Source organism: Diabrotica virgifera, chromosome 5 (assembly GCF_917563875.1).
Source record: "Diabrotica virgifera virgifera chromosome 5, PGI_DIABVI_V3a".
In the NCBI taxonomy this organism is placed as follows: domain Eukaryota; kingdom Metazoa; phylum Arthropoda; class Insecta; order Coleoptera; family Chrysomelidae; genus Diabrotica; species Diabrotica virgifera.
Window position 1 is genome coordinate 58792379 of NC_065447.1, and position 16594 is coordinate 58808972.

At 30.4% G+C, this 16594-nt stretch overlaps 1 protein-coding gene across 3 annotated transcripts in view; it reads left to right on the plus strand.

The window, feature by feature from the left end:
• Window positions 1-16594, plus strand: part of LOC114331101 (scavenger receptor class B member 1-like) — a 475489-nt gene that overhangs the window by 291165 nt on the left and 167730 nt on the right. For 2 of the 3 annotated variants that reach the window (XM_050652550.1, XM_028280572.2), the window contains exon 2: window positions 13698-13971. The exons of the other annotated variant lie outside the window; for it this stretch is intronic. In XM_050652550.1, the coding sequence (XP_050508507.1) occupies window positions 13857-13971 (115 nt within the window). In that variant the 5' untranslated portion in view covers window positions 13698-13856. The remainder of the gene's footprint in view (window positions 1-13697; window positions 13972-16594) is intronic. 3 annotated transcript variants of the gene reach the window in all.

Sequence of the window (16594 nt, forward strand, 5' to 3'; positions counted from 1 at the left end):
AATTTATTTTGCCCGAAATGTTTGTGCCTTAAATTTATTATGTTTCACTACGATATCCTGATATTTTTCGATGTGGTAAAATTACATATGAATTGCCTGCAATATTTTTTCTACAATCATAATATGCAAAAAATAAAAATCAAAATAGATATTTGTAATATTTTAAATCAAAACCTTCAAACAAAATTAATTTAATTTAACCCTACTTAAATGAAAATAGTAGAAAAATCTTAACGGAAAATACAAAAAAATTATTTTTAATATAAATTAAAAAAAAATAATTTATAGTTTTGTTTTGCTCTGAATTTGTGCTTGCTTAAATGAGTAATAGGAATTTTGCATCCAAATATGTTGATAACACAGCTACTCTATGCAGAGAAATTATATACGTTTCCTCCGTACTTATTAATAATTCTCAGAAAATATTTAAGGCTATGGGTACATAATTCGCAAATATTTTACGTGTATCCCTACTTTTTCTGTCTTTACACGGCAAATTACGTGTAGTAAAATTCACACTGGTATTGATATGTAAACATTACTAGAATGTCATTCTACTTGAAAATGTCATCATTAATTTAAAGAGATGGGTTTTGAAAGTTTCTTGGATAACTGTTATTTTTATAATTGGAAATTATTAATTCAGTTAATAAATGTGATAATTTTTTCACTAACTATGTATTCAGTGATTGTAATAATTTATTTGTACAACAAAGACTAATACTCAATCGAGAAAAAAAGAAAAGTGTTAAAGTGATTTTTTAATAATATATTGTTATGGAACGCTTACAATTTTGAACATCTTTAACAACAAAATACTTGGATCACAGAATATATTATCCTGATGTATTCTCTTCCACAAATAATACACAATAAATAACTTTTTATTAAGTTCACGTCTTAAATCAATTATTTATCAAATACACAATATTTCAATAATATTTAATCAATAACTCAACATATTGCCGATGCAATGTCAAATATTTAAAATTGTCACTGATTGTCAGTGTCTGACTGACAATATATTATGCTGACAATATTATATTCGGCTGAGTGCGTTGTAAGACAAAGATAGATTTGGAAAATATTACCACGCCATAGTGTTTATTTTTTTCGGATCCTGAAAAAACAAATAAATATTTTTGAAAAATTTAAACGCAGAATGAAAGAATAAATTATTACCGAGGGCCGAAAGTCCCTTAGAATAAATAAAAAGTTTATTTTGAATAATATATTTGAAATTAAAAATCACACTAAATTTTCTCTTAGTTTTTCACCCCTGTAACTTATTAAAATAAACATTATAGAAGTTCTCAGGGACTTTCGGCCCTCGCTAATAACGTGATCTTTCATTCTGCGTTTAAATTTTTCAAAAATACTTATTAGTTTTCTCAGGATTCGAAAAAAATGAATCCCCATTTGAATAGCATTGCAACCGAAAATACGTACCGATCCTCTTAAGGAATGATATAGCCGTTTAAAATATCATTATGGAAATACCAAAAGGATTCCCGAGAAAAAAAATCTTCTTCTTCTTCTTCTTCTTCTTCCTCGTTATAAGCGATTCTGCTTGTTCATTGGCGGATTGGATACCTCTATGGAAGGTTGTCACTCCATCTTTTGTGCGGACGGCCGATAATTCTTCTGCCGCTGGTGATTTATCTCGTGCTATTTTGACTACACGTATCTCCCATATTGTGCTTGTGTGGTTATTCCATTCTTTTTTTCTATTTAGTGTCCATTCGTTTATACACTGTACGTTACATTGTCTTCTAATATCTTCGCTCCTCTTTCGTTCTCTCAGTGTATTTCCTGTAATTCTTCTCAGTACTCTCATTTCTGCCGTTTCCAGTAGTCTTTGTGTTGTTGCTGTATCGGGTCTTGTTTCTGATGCATATGCCATTATTGGTCTTACACTGGCTTTATAAATTCTTGACTTCATCTCAGTGTTAATATGTCGGTTTCGCCATATAGTGTTATTAAGGCATCTGCCAATCTATTTGCTTTTTGTACTTGATTTCTCACTTCTTTGTCTAGGTCTCCGTAACTTGACAATGTAATTCCAAGGTATTTTACTTCCATTACTTGTTCAATACTGATAATATATTTAAATACCTAAAAACAAAAATAATATATTTAAATTTTGGGGGGGCTCAAGAAAGCTGAAAGCTTAAATTTCTGAATTTTTCTAGATTGAGTGTGTGGCGCCATTAAATTTTCAACCCGTTCTCTTATAAAATATTTTTATATAAATATAACTTTTTTGGGATCAGTACCTTTTTTTCTTCTCTCACCTGTCGGCCACATATTTTTGCCCATTTGATTGTCCCGTATTCTTTCGAACACATAAAAAGACACCACTGGATTTTTTTAAGATCTTGCTTATTTTACGGTTGCTCATATAATCCGTGCCTTCGACGTTCCATCATCTTCTCCATTTGTTTTATCTCACTCTATCTCCCAACTCTACCAAAGTCTCTCTCAGCACACTTCGTTGGCTCATATAAGCAAAACAATTTTTTTATTGTTCAATATTCACTGCAATTTAATACAGTAAACTGGTTGGATGACAGTTCCGTATGGTCTTAATTCCATATTACCAATCTTCGTGATATACGACTACGTTCTATTTGTTTTCTTCCTCATTATTTTCTATTCCTTTACCTCGTTTTCCCTATCATCATCAACAGCTATTGCATCGAACGTCAGTTGTAACCCTCTCTTAGGTGTGCCAAATAATTAGTCCAGGGAAATAAGGTTTTTGTCGGGACACTTGAGCAGCCCGGTTGCAAATGGTTTTTTTGCGTACTATATACCTAATACATTATTATAAATACAAAAATGCTCGTCACAGTTCGGACGAGAACTTTAGTTATTAACAAAAGCGTCAAAAGTGGCAGTTTTTTCGTTTAACGTTACACGTAAAAATAGGGAAATTAAATATCTTATTTAGGGTATTCTTCTTCTAGTAGATGAGCCAAGGTTTAAAATGGCATATTGTGAATTTTGGTCCGATCATTTGTTGCTTCGGAAATTGCAAAATAAGACTAAAATTTCAAAAATAAAAATTTGCTATAACTTTTGCGAAAATGGCCTTAAGACTTTCATATTGCATGAAAAGTTGAGTCCGTATAATTCACAAAGAAATTTAAAATGATTCGTCGGTTAGTTTAAGTTTTATTTAATTTGTTTATCGCAAAGAGCTTTTTTTTCGCAATGTCATTGTTCAGAAAATAATAATGATATAGCCATTCTGTGGAAACCACATGAAAGACGAATAGTTTTATTTTCAAGGTATTGAAAAAATCATTAAAAAGTCGTTTTTATCACTTCGAAAACTGTTTACTAAAATAGAGTCATTTTTGGCTTATAAATAATTTGAATAGCTTTGTTAATATGACTATAGAGCAGCGTTTCCTAACCGGTGAGTCGGCGACCCACTGGGCGAATTTTAGGTGGGTCGCGGCGTGTCTCTTACAGTAGCTGAATAACGTACATATAACATATCATCATATGTGAGGGATGGGTCGCGAATATGAAAAAATATCAGAAGGTGGGTCGCCAGACATAAAAGTTTGGGAACCCCTGCTGTAGAGTAAATCTACTTTGAGATTTCAGAAGCTGGTATTTTTACACGAATTTTCAAAATAAATATTTTTGCCTAGGTTAATTAGGGTCAAAGTTAGCCACTTTTATTATTTAATTCACAGTTACATATACATAAAATTCTCCTGTAACAGTGTTAGTTACCATACTACTCCGAAACGGCTTGGCCGATTTTTATGAAATTTTACACTTATATCTTATAGGACTGAGAATAGGTTTTAATCTATTTTTCATACCCATAAGTTATAAGGGGGTTTGCCCCCTGACATTTTTTTTTTAATTATTTTGGACATAATTATCTACTTTAATTTTATATGATGTAGAAATAAAAAATACATAAAACCCTTAATTTTCACTCTTCTATTACCAACCCCTATTTGTTAATAGAAATCTATATTTTTACATCTATAAAATTCTCCTGTCACAGTGTTAGTTGCCATACTCCTCCGAGACAGCTTGACCGATTTTTATGAAATTATATATGTATATTCGGTAGGCCTTAGAAGCGGTCGTAATCTATTTTTCATATCCCTGAGTGATAAGGGGGTTCACCCTAACATTTTGTAATGTTAGGTGGGGATGTGTGTACATAACGTACTCTATAACACTACGAGTACATACAAATTAAAAATAATATGATCAAAATCCATCAACAAGCTCCTGCGATATTAATCGCAGCATATGTTTGAAGAATCAGTTTCATTTTTTGAGTGCACGGATTTTAATATTTCCCCTCCACCGACCACGAATCGATTTCGTTAGGACGTCATTTTCAAAGCTTTATTAACCACTCTTTTGATGTTCAAAGTTCACTCAAACTTTTACACATAAACTATATACCTTCAACTTCAAAATGGCTCTAGTTTGCTTAATTGTTATAAAAAAGTAGCTGTCAATTAAATAAAAAAATTGCTAATTTTGACCGTAATTAACCTAAGCAAAAAGTTTTTGAATTCGTGTAAAAATACCAGCTTTTCAAATCCTATTGTAGTTTTAGCCTACAGTCAATATTAACAAAGTTGTTCAAATTGTTTTTAAGCCAAAAATGACTCTATTTTAGTAAAATGATTTCGGACTGATAAAAATGACTTTTTAATATTTTTTTAAATACGTTAAAAATATGACAATTCTTCTTTCATGTGGTTTCCACAAAGTCTTAAATTCATTTTCGCAAAAGTTATAGCACATTTTTTATTTTTGAAATTTTAGACTTATTTTACCATTTTCGAAGTAACAAATGATCGGACCAAAATTCAAAAATTGCCATTTTAAACCTTGTCTCATCTGTTAAAAGTAGAATATTATAAGTAAGATATTTAATTACCTTATTTTTACCTGTAACGATTTAAACAAGAAAACTGCCATTTTTGACGCTTATTTGTTAATAACTAAATTTCTCGTCCGAACTGTGACGGGCGTTTTTGTATTTATAATGCATTAGGTATATAGTAGCCAAAAAACCCATTTGCAACCAATATCAGTTTGTTGTTTTTTGCATCCATTCGTGACCAGCCATTCGCTTGATGTCATCAGTCTATCTGGTTTCAGGTTGACCTCTACTTCCCTTGTTTGCTCTTGGTCTTCATTCAACAATTCCCTTCGCGTTGTCTTCGATTCTTCCTATATGTCCTGCATAGTTCCATTTTAACATGGCAAACTTTTGGATTACGTCTGTTGCTTTTGATCGTCTTCGTATTTCTTTATTGGAAAGCGATCGCTGAGTTTAATATTCGTATTTAACACTCTCCGTTCCAAGCTCTCTGAGATGGTTCCATCTTGTTCGTAACGGCGACACTTCGTAAAGGCGACAGTTCGTAACTATACAAATTCGTAACGGACAATTCATCTAAATTGAATTATTATGTTTATTTTTGTTAACGTGGAAACTAAATGTTATTACAATTATAAATGAAATTATGTTTATCAATTTAATGACTCAGTATTAGGATAAACATTTTTAAGGCATTTCATATTTCGTGTTTCAGAATATAATAAAAATATTTAAACCTAGTATTAAAGTATTAAAAGCCATCCCTCGTATCAACTATAACCGTTGATTGAATACCCCAACGCTATATAACCAATCACAAGGTTTATTATAATAACAGGTAATTATATTCTTTCCTTTACAAAATTTTTACTACAAAATTGGGAATGTCTAAAGACGGTTATTGGCTTAAATATTTCATGAATTACTTCATTATTCCTTTGTCTAGGTATATGCAAATTTAAGGAACAATAAGAGGGATAAACTTTTAAAAATATTGTTAAAAGTTTGTATGTATTTAAATATTTGTTTGTGTTTAAAGTCTTTTAACATATTTTGAAACACAAAACATAAAATGTGTTAAACATGTTTATCCCGGTACTAATTCGTTAATTTAAGAAACATAATTTTAATTATAACTGTAATAACAGTTAGTATCCACGTTAACAAAAATAAACAGAATAATTCAATTTGGACGTTACGAACTGTCGCCGTTACGAACTGTCGCGTTACGAGATGTCTGGTCACGCTCTGAGATACTTGGAGTTTCTTGTGTAATATGTTGTTACTAGATGCCTATATTTCAGATCGGCAGTATGTACTGATCGAAAGTTTTTTTCGTTAAAATATTTGGTAATTTTCCCTTATAGGTTCCGTTATTGGCTAAAGGTTCTAGTTCTAAACCAAAGCCAGAATCAGAGAAAAAAAAAAAAAAAAGGTTCCGTTATTTCCCAAAAAATTCACATTTACAAAAATTCACAAGTATATCGCAAATATCAACTAAACGCTTATCAATATAAAATGACAATAATATACATAAATTAACTAACAGTATTATACCCCAGTAATATAAAATAAAAACAAAATGTAATCCCGTACAGTTTGGAACAAATTTTATATCAAAGTTTAGGTGATAACAAAAGATATTTTTTAAGATAGTATATTATTCATATGAGATCATTATTTAAACAATGAAAAATGGGTAAATTTTCCACAAAATTTATTTTTTAAACTGCTACGGAAATTCAGACTTTTATGAAAGTTTTTACGATTTTTGCCAGCAAAGTGGAAGAAAAAACCTTTCATATAAGACTTACTAAATTAAATTTGACCCTTGATTTATTTAAATAATTGTAAATCAATATTGAAAAACAAATTTGCAAAAAAATATTATTTGCACTATAAATATGCACTATAAAGCATTTTACTTTGCAGAAGAAGTTGCATTGTGGTACCAGTATAAAGCAAAAAAAATTGGTTGAAAAATATTTAGTAGTGTATGAGATATTTAATTTGTTTATTCATATTACAATTTTTTCAATTTCAAGAACGCGGTTGTTTGCGACAGAATATCCACTTTTGGGGGACTATTTTTTTTTGTTTTTATGGCGTTTGAAAATTGTTGTAATTTATTTAAAACTTTAATAACATCGCCGAGATTAAAAATATTAAAATGCTGTTTCGATATTCATGATCCTGGTAATTATTAACACATTCACAAAAAAACCAATTTCAAAAAAAGGTTTCTTAAGACCATTTTTGCCGAGATAGCTTTTTCAAATTTAAAAATTCATAATTTGTTTATTTATCAATATTAACATTTAAAAGTGCGGAGTTCCTACATCTATCAACCCTACATCTATCAAGCCTACTACTTAACAATGCCATCTATAGATAATATAGTAAAAATTGTAGAATATTTTGAAAAATAATGATTTTCGTAGCGACCTTATATTAAAACTTATTGAAAGTGAAGTGAGAAAAAGTGATGGAGGAGTAGTTTGCAATATCTCCGTTAATAATGGACCAATTTAAATTTTTTTTTTATTTGAAGTAGCATATAAAAATTATAACATATACATGATCCTTTTTAAAATACATATTCATTAATTTGTTATAAACAATTATTTTTTTCAAAAAAATATTTTTCTTTAATATTGTGATAAAGTATTCTTTAAAGCATCCTAAGGATGTTGTTATCCAAATTTTGAAAATAAAAAGGCAATATCAGAAAATCCGACAAAAATAACTTAACAATTTAAAATCAAGTATATTTAAATGGGAAATAAGCCACAATTTTACCTAAAAATGATTTTATTAACGTTTCGACGCCCAAGTCGGGTGTCGTTGTCAAAATACAAAATAATACTAAATAAATAAAAATGTTGTTGCTTAGTAAAAAATTCTTCTAATAATTTATTTAATCTGACTCATTTATATCGGCAATTCAGACACGTATTATACATTTTAAAGTAGACGACTTTAAAATGATATTGCCAATATTGATGAGTTGCGTTCCTGGGACGACTTTACTAAAAGATAGTTCATTCGATTACATGAAATCAATCCCAACTCAAGAATATCCGCCACAAAAAATCATAGCATGTAATCTGTCTTTAAAAAGACAACCAAATGCAACGGTGGCACTGAAATTCTCGCGTTAGAGATTTCATAGTAAATCACGAAGGAAAACCAGGAAAAACCTCGTGATACTATCCCGACTTCGTAAGTATTTGGGTTTACATTTAGTTTACTCTCAAAACTAATACCAAATTCTGACTTGATATTTTAAATTTTAAATAATACTAAAATACTAAATATGTACTAACTCGATATGTTACTGATTTACTAATTGTGGTATTTTCTTTCTATTGACTTCCTCCTTTAATATGGGTAACCACATCCTACTGCATTCTACCGAGGAATTTGCGACACAATTGGTTTCATTTAGCATAATTAGAGCCGCTTCTTTGATTTTTCTCTTTTTACTATCTGCTTCTTTTAGGACTATACTTGAATCTCTCCACTGAACTCTATGTTCATTATCCCATGCGTGTTGACATATTTGAGATCTATCAAATTCTCTATTTTTTATATAAGACTGATGTTCATTTACTCTAACGTCTATTGGTCTTGACGTTTCACCTATATAAAACTGTTCGCATTCACAAGGTATTTTATAAATACAATTCTTTGTTCTTTCTTGTTCACTGTTAGGTTTAGTTTTAGATAGAATAGATCTCAAAGTGTTTGTTGTTTTGAATGTTGTTTATTTTTATTTTATTTAGCTTATTTCCCATTTAAATATACTTGATTATAAAAATGCCACAAGAAAATAGCTTCAGAACAACAAGTTAAAAGTTAAACTGAAATAAGTAGGAAAAATCTGGTAATAGTATTCTCCAAAAAATTAACTAAGAACGTTGAAAATGAGCCATTTTTGGTGTCTCGAATTTCCTAAACCTGTTGTCCTATTTAAGTGATTTTTATAATATGTTATAGCCTTATTTTTTAACAATATCGGTGTTATAATATTGTCAATGGTGAATACAAAATTATTAATTTATGTCAAAAAATGCGCAACCTCTAGGCCTAGATCCCACGTACAAAAAAAAGTTTATTACTAGCAAGCTGAAAATTTGTTAATAGCTTAACGGCGTCTAGTCGGACAAAGTTTGATATACGGGAATACTGGAACAGGGGAAGTTTTAATTGTGGAACGTGTCATCCTGACAAGTTTATGATTGTGAAAACTAGCAGGTTTTTTTTAAGGTTATTCAATAGAAAAATTTATATCATATGAAAAAATGTTTGTCCGACAAATATGTTTGACATTTTAATAAGTCCAACACGTAGAACATGTCAACTGACAGAAATTATGTTGGTGGTAAATAGCAGTCTGAGTTTTGCATGAGAGTTTAATGAAAGGGTAACAAATCAATTGGAAGTTCTGTCCGACAAAATACATGGGACGTTTTCGTAGTCGGACGCTCAAAACCTGTAACCTGTTCCACAATTAAAACTTCCCCTGTTCCAGTATTCTCGTACATCGAAGTTTATCCGACTAGACACCGTTAAGTTATTAACAAATTTTCAGCTTGCTATTAATAAACTTTTTTTGGTACGCGGGATCCAGACCTACTCTTAAAACCCAGCAAATTTCATTTGCATATCTCAACCGGTTTTAAAGCAATAAATAAATCGTCAGTTTCAGTTTGTATAAAAAATTTCAACATCCCGTATCTAGCAAACGAAGCATTTGCTGACATACGTTTTTAAAGCAAACTGCCATTATTCTTTAATGCAGAATTTCCCCTTAAAGTTTGTCATACTTGTTTAAAAACACCATGTGTTGATGAAAAACATGGCTAGTTGGTAAAGTACCTAACTTTTTATTATTAAACATAAGCGAACGAATAAAAAACAGAATGTTGAGAAAACCTGGAGTTATAGTTGGGTTTTAATTTCAGTATTTTATAAATGCTAGAATATTCCACAGGGTGTTGCGAACTTTGAGAAAAAACAGTTTGATTGGTACCTACACCAGGTATACAATGACAATTTACCTGTCTATATTAAAATCACAAAGATGCACTAGAAATAATCAAATCAAGACACTTGAATGTTAGAGGATCACTCCCAAATCATGATTTACAATGTACGTATACAGTCTCTGGCCATAATGTTATGACCACCTATGAATTTTTACAAAAATCAACTATTCCACTAGGTACATTTTATTTAAAATATGATTTTTAAATTAAATTTTGTGATGTATTTTTAATGTTATACATTAACTATATTATATTTAATAATAAACACCAATAAAACATTTGAAAATATTACATATTTATATCCTTTTTAATATTTTGTTGAACTTCTGAGCTTAATCAGATGGAAAATATTTGGGAGCTTTTAAAACGAGTATTTTCCGATGAAAGGTCACTAACGAAATTGTTTTGATTAAAGAACTAATATAACATTGAAACCACAATGACAAATTAAAGCAATAAAAATTTAGCTACATTCAGAGTATGTCAAGACGGATACAAGCGCTAATCAAAGTTAAAGGGGGCTCAACAAAATATTGGAAAAATAAAAATATGTGATATTTTTAAATGTTTTATGGGTGTTTATTATCAAATATAATACATTTAATAATAAACAGCAATAAACCATTTGAAAATATCACATATTTGCATTTTTTAAATATTTTGCTGAGCCCCCTCTAACTTTGATTACCGCTAGTACCCGTCTTGGCATACTTTGAATGCAGTTAAATTTTTTTTTGCTTTAATTTGTCATTGTGGTTTCAATGATATATTAGTTCTTTAATAAAAACAATTTTGCTAGTGACCTTTTCATCGGAAATTTCTCATTTTAAAAGCTTCCAAATATTTTCCATCTGATTAAGGTCAGAAGTTCAACAAAATATTAAAAAAATATAAATACGTAATATTTTCAAATATTTTATTGTCGTTTATTGTTAAATATATTATAGTTATTGCATAACATTAACATTGCATAACAAAACTAAATTTAAAAATAATATTTTAAATAAAACTTACCTAGTGGAATAGTTGATTTTTGTAAAAATTCATAGGTGGTCATAATTTCATAATGGCCAGGGACTGTATACATTGTAAATCCCAAATCATGATTTACCAAAGTTTATACATTGTAAATCGTAACATTCATAGTGTATTGGTTTGTTTATTTTTAGTGCATCTTTATTGTGATTTTAGTATAGCAACAATATTATTACAGCGATATTATTAAACAATAAGCCTATAAATAACATATTAAAAAATCACTTAAATCGGACATGTTTAGGAAATTCGAGACATCAAAAATGACTCATTCTTAAGGTGGGGCCTTAATTTCTTGGAGAAGTATCAAAATAAATACAATTTATCTACATTTTAGAAAACAAGGATTTATTGACAGACTAGAAATTGTTTTTCGAACAGCTTAACAGCTTATAATATTTTTTCTGATTTTAATGCCTTAAGGGGCTAGGCGCAAAATCTTGGTCCAATGCTATTTAAATGCATTCATTTTTTTCGAATCATGAGAAAACTAATAAATATTTTTGAAAAATTTAAACGCAGGACGAAAAATTATATTATTATCGAGGGCTGAAAGTCCCTTAGAATAAACAAAAAGTTTCTTTTGAATGAAATACTTGAAACTAAAAATCACACTAATTTTTTTCTTTTTTTTTATCCCTGTAACTTATTAAAATAAACATAGAAGTTTTCAGGGACTTTAGGCCTTCCGTACTAATGTAATCGTTCATTCTGTGTTTAAATTTTTCAAAAATACTTATAGTCCGTTCTTTAACGGCAAAATATTTCAAAACCTCTAAATTTTAAAGAACCGCTTGGACTGACATGAAATTTGGCATACACATAGCTAACAAGTTAAAGAAAAAAAGTGATATGGTGCTGATGTGTGCTTTTGCCCTGGGGGTGGTTTTCACCCCCTCTTGGTGGTGAAAAAATATTCGTCCAAAGTAAGTCCAGAAATGGATAAACTGACTAATTTTAAGTAACTTTTGTTCCATAGAGTTTTTTCACTAAGTCAATACTTTTCGAGTTATTTTCCAGTAAATATGTTCAGTTTTTCAACAAAATAACCACGCTTTTAGAAGGTTTTTCGCAAATAACTCAAATAGTAAGTATTTTGTCGAAAAAACATTCTCAGCAAAAATATAGCCTGTAAAAATTTTTAAAAAATGGTGTATATATCACGTCTCTATACCTAGTAGAAGCAGAGTTTTAGCTAATGAAAAATAGGTTCATATTCGTCAAATTCCAAATGGAATACTTTAACGTGAAATAACCAAAAATGAAGCACATTTCGGGGGAAAACTTATTACAACTTATTTAAAGTGTTTAAAAAAGCTTCATTTTTGTCTTATAAAAAAAAATTCTAGCATCAAAAGTAAACAAGTTACGCTCAAAATAAAGTTAGTCCCTTTTTCTTTGGTAAAAAAATCGGGAAAATCACCCCCTAATTAGTATCACAAATGAATTTAATTGTTACGACTTCACAAGTTTTTTGACTCGTCTATGTATTGTTTATATAATCTGTAAGTTTCATCGGTTCAAAGTCATTTTTTTTAAAGGGCTGTAGTTAAAAGGGGTTGAACGAGTCACTGATCACGAATGTATGCAAATTTAGAAACACCAAATCTTAATCAATTTTTGTCTAAGAGAAAAACAAAAAAATACATGATATTCAGAAAAGTAATGCTGACTTTTTTTGCTTTTCGAGATTTTTGGTATCTCTAACAATTTTTAAGTTATTTTGAAAAAAAAATATTTTTCAAAATTAAAATTTTTAAAATTTTTACTTTAAACCCAAATTGTTTTAAAAATAAGCACATTGAATCGATGAAACTTACAGATCATATAAGCACAACATAAGTAAAATAATTTGTGGAGCGGTAACGATTAATTTCATTTAAGTTGCTAATTAGGGGGTGGTCTTCCCGATTTTCTTTTTGCCAAAACAAAAGGGACCAACTTTATTTTGAGCGTAACTTGCTTAAATTTATTGCTAGAAACTTTTTATAAACACAGAAATGAAGCTTTCTTTAAACACTTTAAAAAAGTTATAATGGGTTTTCTACAAAAAGTGCTTAATTTTTTGGATATTTCACGCCGAAATATTCTATTTGAAATTTGGGGAATATGAATCTATTTTTCATTGGCTATAACTCTGGTTCTACAAGGTCCAGTGACCTAAAGCGTACACCATTTTTTTTACTTTTTGACAGGCTATATTTTTGCTGAGAACGTTTTTTCGACAAAATACTTACTTTTTGAGTTATTTGCGAAAAACCGTCTAAAAATGTGGTTATTTTGTTGAAAAATTAACATATTCACTAGCAAATAACTGGAAAAGTGTTGACTTGGCGAAAAGCTCTATAGAACAAAAGTTACTTAAAATTAGTCAGTTTACTCATTTCCGGACTTTTTTGGACATATATTTTTTCGGTGAAAGTCACCCCCAGGGCAAAAGCACACATTGGCACAATATCACTTTTTTTCTTTGACATGTAAGCCATGCGTATGCCAAATTTCATGGCAATCCAAGTGGTTCTTTACAATTTAGAGCAAAAACCGTGAAAGAATGTACTATTAGGTATTAGTTTTCTCAGGATTCGAAAAAAATGCACTTAAATAGCATTGGACCAAGATTTTGCGCCTACCCGCTTAAGATAATAATTAATTATCTAAGTACCTTTGATAAATTGGTAAATATCTCAAGCTTTAAAAGATCGACTGCATTATATAACTTTTTTTTATATCCTTAGGTGTACGACGTTCGAATACAAGTTTCATTAATACAAAAAACTGCGAAGGTGATCTTCTTAGTCACCGAATTCTTCCACCTTGAACTTCAGGACAATTTTTGCGATTATTATTGATTTAACGGTTGGGATTCCCGGTAGTTCCTTCTTAAATCCTCCAAAATGAAGGATTTTCTCAGCATATGGCACAGGATATTAGGCATTCGGTACAATTCAGTTAGTACTAACAAGAACAAGTCTTCCGGTAGTAAAAGGAAGCCGTCATCCCCATATAAAAGTAAGTTGGTGGTGGTGGGTTTTGGTTTTGGATCGTAGATCTTTATTTATTTTAATTTATTAAACGTGATATTTAAGGTAGATTAGCAGTTTTTCTGCTACTAAACATGAATTGATGGCAGTGGCAGGTGGCAGTGCCGGATTTACCACTAGGCCGACTAGGCCGCGGCCTAGGGCCGCAAGCAGAAGGGGGCCGCAACCAAATGGGGGTACCGCAGCGTTTTGTAAAAAAAAATTTTTTGGAAAAAAAATTTAATTTTTGTGTTCCAAAATTGCGATATGAGAGGCCAGTCATATGATAATGACTCGAATATGTCAGGCAAATATGTATACAGGTCTACAAGTGCTAATAAAAGAACATAACAATTTAACTGAGCATGTTCCATGCTCCGTTCATTCATTGAATCTAGTAGGCATACATGCGAATGATTGTTGTTTGGCAGTAAAAAAACTATTCACGTTTACTCAAGAATCTTACGTTTTCATGAGTACATCTACTTCAAGACAAGCTGTCTTGGAAAACATTGTTAAAAATAGCAATAACGAAAAGAAACTCCTTCCAAAAAGAGTAAACGTTACAAGATGCCAAATGGCATGCTGTAAAAGCTATTTTAGTTAACTACTGGAGCTACTACGATGCAGTAAAAAAATATCAGCAGATACAGGGGAAATAAATGTGAGCCGAGCTGAAGCTAATGGAACCAGTAAACAATTTTTCAAATTAGAGAATGCTATTCTACTGAACATGTGGTATGGTATTTTACAACGTTTTAACAAGAGTAGCAAAACATTACAAAATACTGCTACAGACTTGAATGTGTCTTTCCTCAAATACAAATCTCTAAAGGAGTACGTATTGAGTCTGAGAGACAACTTTGATTCCTATGAAAAAGAGAAAAAGAGTTGTATAAAAATGAAACTTACATTCTTGAAATAAAAAGATGCCCGCAAAAAAAGCTCTCCCTAGTGAAGACAAAGAAGATAAATCCACTGAACTCCACATTAATGGCAGAGAAGACTTAAAGATTAATACATTCAATGTTGTTATTGACAGGCTTTATTCAGAATTAAACGAAAAACTTGGTTTTTATACAACTGGAGATGAAGAACTTGAATTTTTAAAAAAACGTTAATTTCCAATGAAGAAATCAGGGAAAAAGCTTCTATTTTGGTTAAAAAGTATCAATAAATATCAATAGCTTCAGAACAACAAAAAGTATCAAATCGACAAATGTAGATGGTGACTTTCGAGAAGAGTGTGTACAGTTCAAAGGCTTTGTTGAAGGTATATTTGATGAAGAGGAAGAACCTTATGATAACAAGGTTACCAAACCTCCGAGGAATACACTTTTGAAGTATTTGAAACTTATTCGTGAAAAACAGTTAACAACATTATTTCCGAATAAGGATAGAGCTTTGCGTATTCGTCATTCATGCGCATTTTGCGCATGAATGATGACATTTTATGCACCTGGAGAAAGATCATTCAGCGTGTTGAAAATAACCAAAAACTACTTGAGGAACTCGACTTCTGACGAAGATTCCAGATTGTCTAGTTTGACTAGTTTTGTTTCAAATGCTGAGGTTTTTCAAGCCTTAGACTTTGATTTGATTAAATATTTTGCAGCCAAAAAGCTAGAAAAGTGAGTTAGAATTTAGATATGAGATTTATTATCAGTATGGAGTGGAGTGAGTGTCAATGTTAATCACTAATCCAACTTTATCCAAATTAAGAACATGACATTGACGTTTCTCAGTATAAGAGAATAATATGAGAATTAAACGATCTAGAAGTTTATTTGTTATATTCTTAATATTGTTAGAGCTGTTTTGGGGTTTTATCCAAATTTGTAAACCAAAATTATTTAATTAGTGAATACAACATTTTTATGTACCGTATTCAAATAGAACATTAGTAGCATTTCTATTCATGTATGCTTTGCTTTGTATTTTGTACGAATTTTAAAAATAGTATGATAAGATTGATCCAAAAGATGGCATAACCCAGACATCCAAAGTGAAAGTTCTCCTCCAACACAAATTGTTCTATATGGTCCACATAATGTTCAGAAAAAAGTCACACCATTTTGAGCGTCGGGTTTGGGGGGGGAGGGGGGAGAAATCGGTAAATTCGTAGTTTTTGGGTTTTTCGTCCATATTTCTAAAACTATGCGGTTTAGCATGAACAACCTTCTAAACAAAAATGTTCTACATTAAATTTGAAATAAAAAAGGTCCAATGCATAATCCTTCTAAAATGAACGGTTCCAAAGTTACAGAGGTAGTATAGTATAATTGGTCCAAAAAAAGGCCTAACCCAGACATCAAAAATAAAAGTTTTCCTCCAACACCAAATTGTTCTATATGGTCCACATATAGTTCAGTAAAAAGTTACACCATTTTGAGCGACCGGTTTGGGGGGAGATGTCGGTAAATTAGTAGTTTTTTTACGTTTTTCGTCAATATCTCTAAAACTGTGTTTTAGCGTAAACAATATTCTATACAAAAATGTTTTACATAAAATTTAAAATAAAAAAGGTCCTATACATAATTGTTATAAAATCAACTGTTCCAGAGTTACGGGGGGTGAAAAGTGGAGGTTTTCGATACTTTTTATATTTTTTG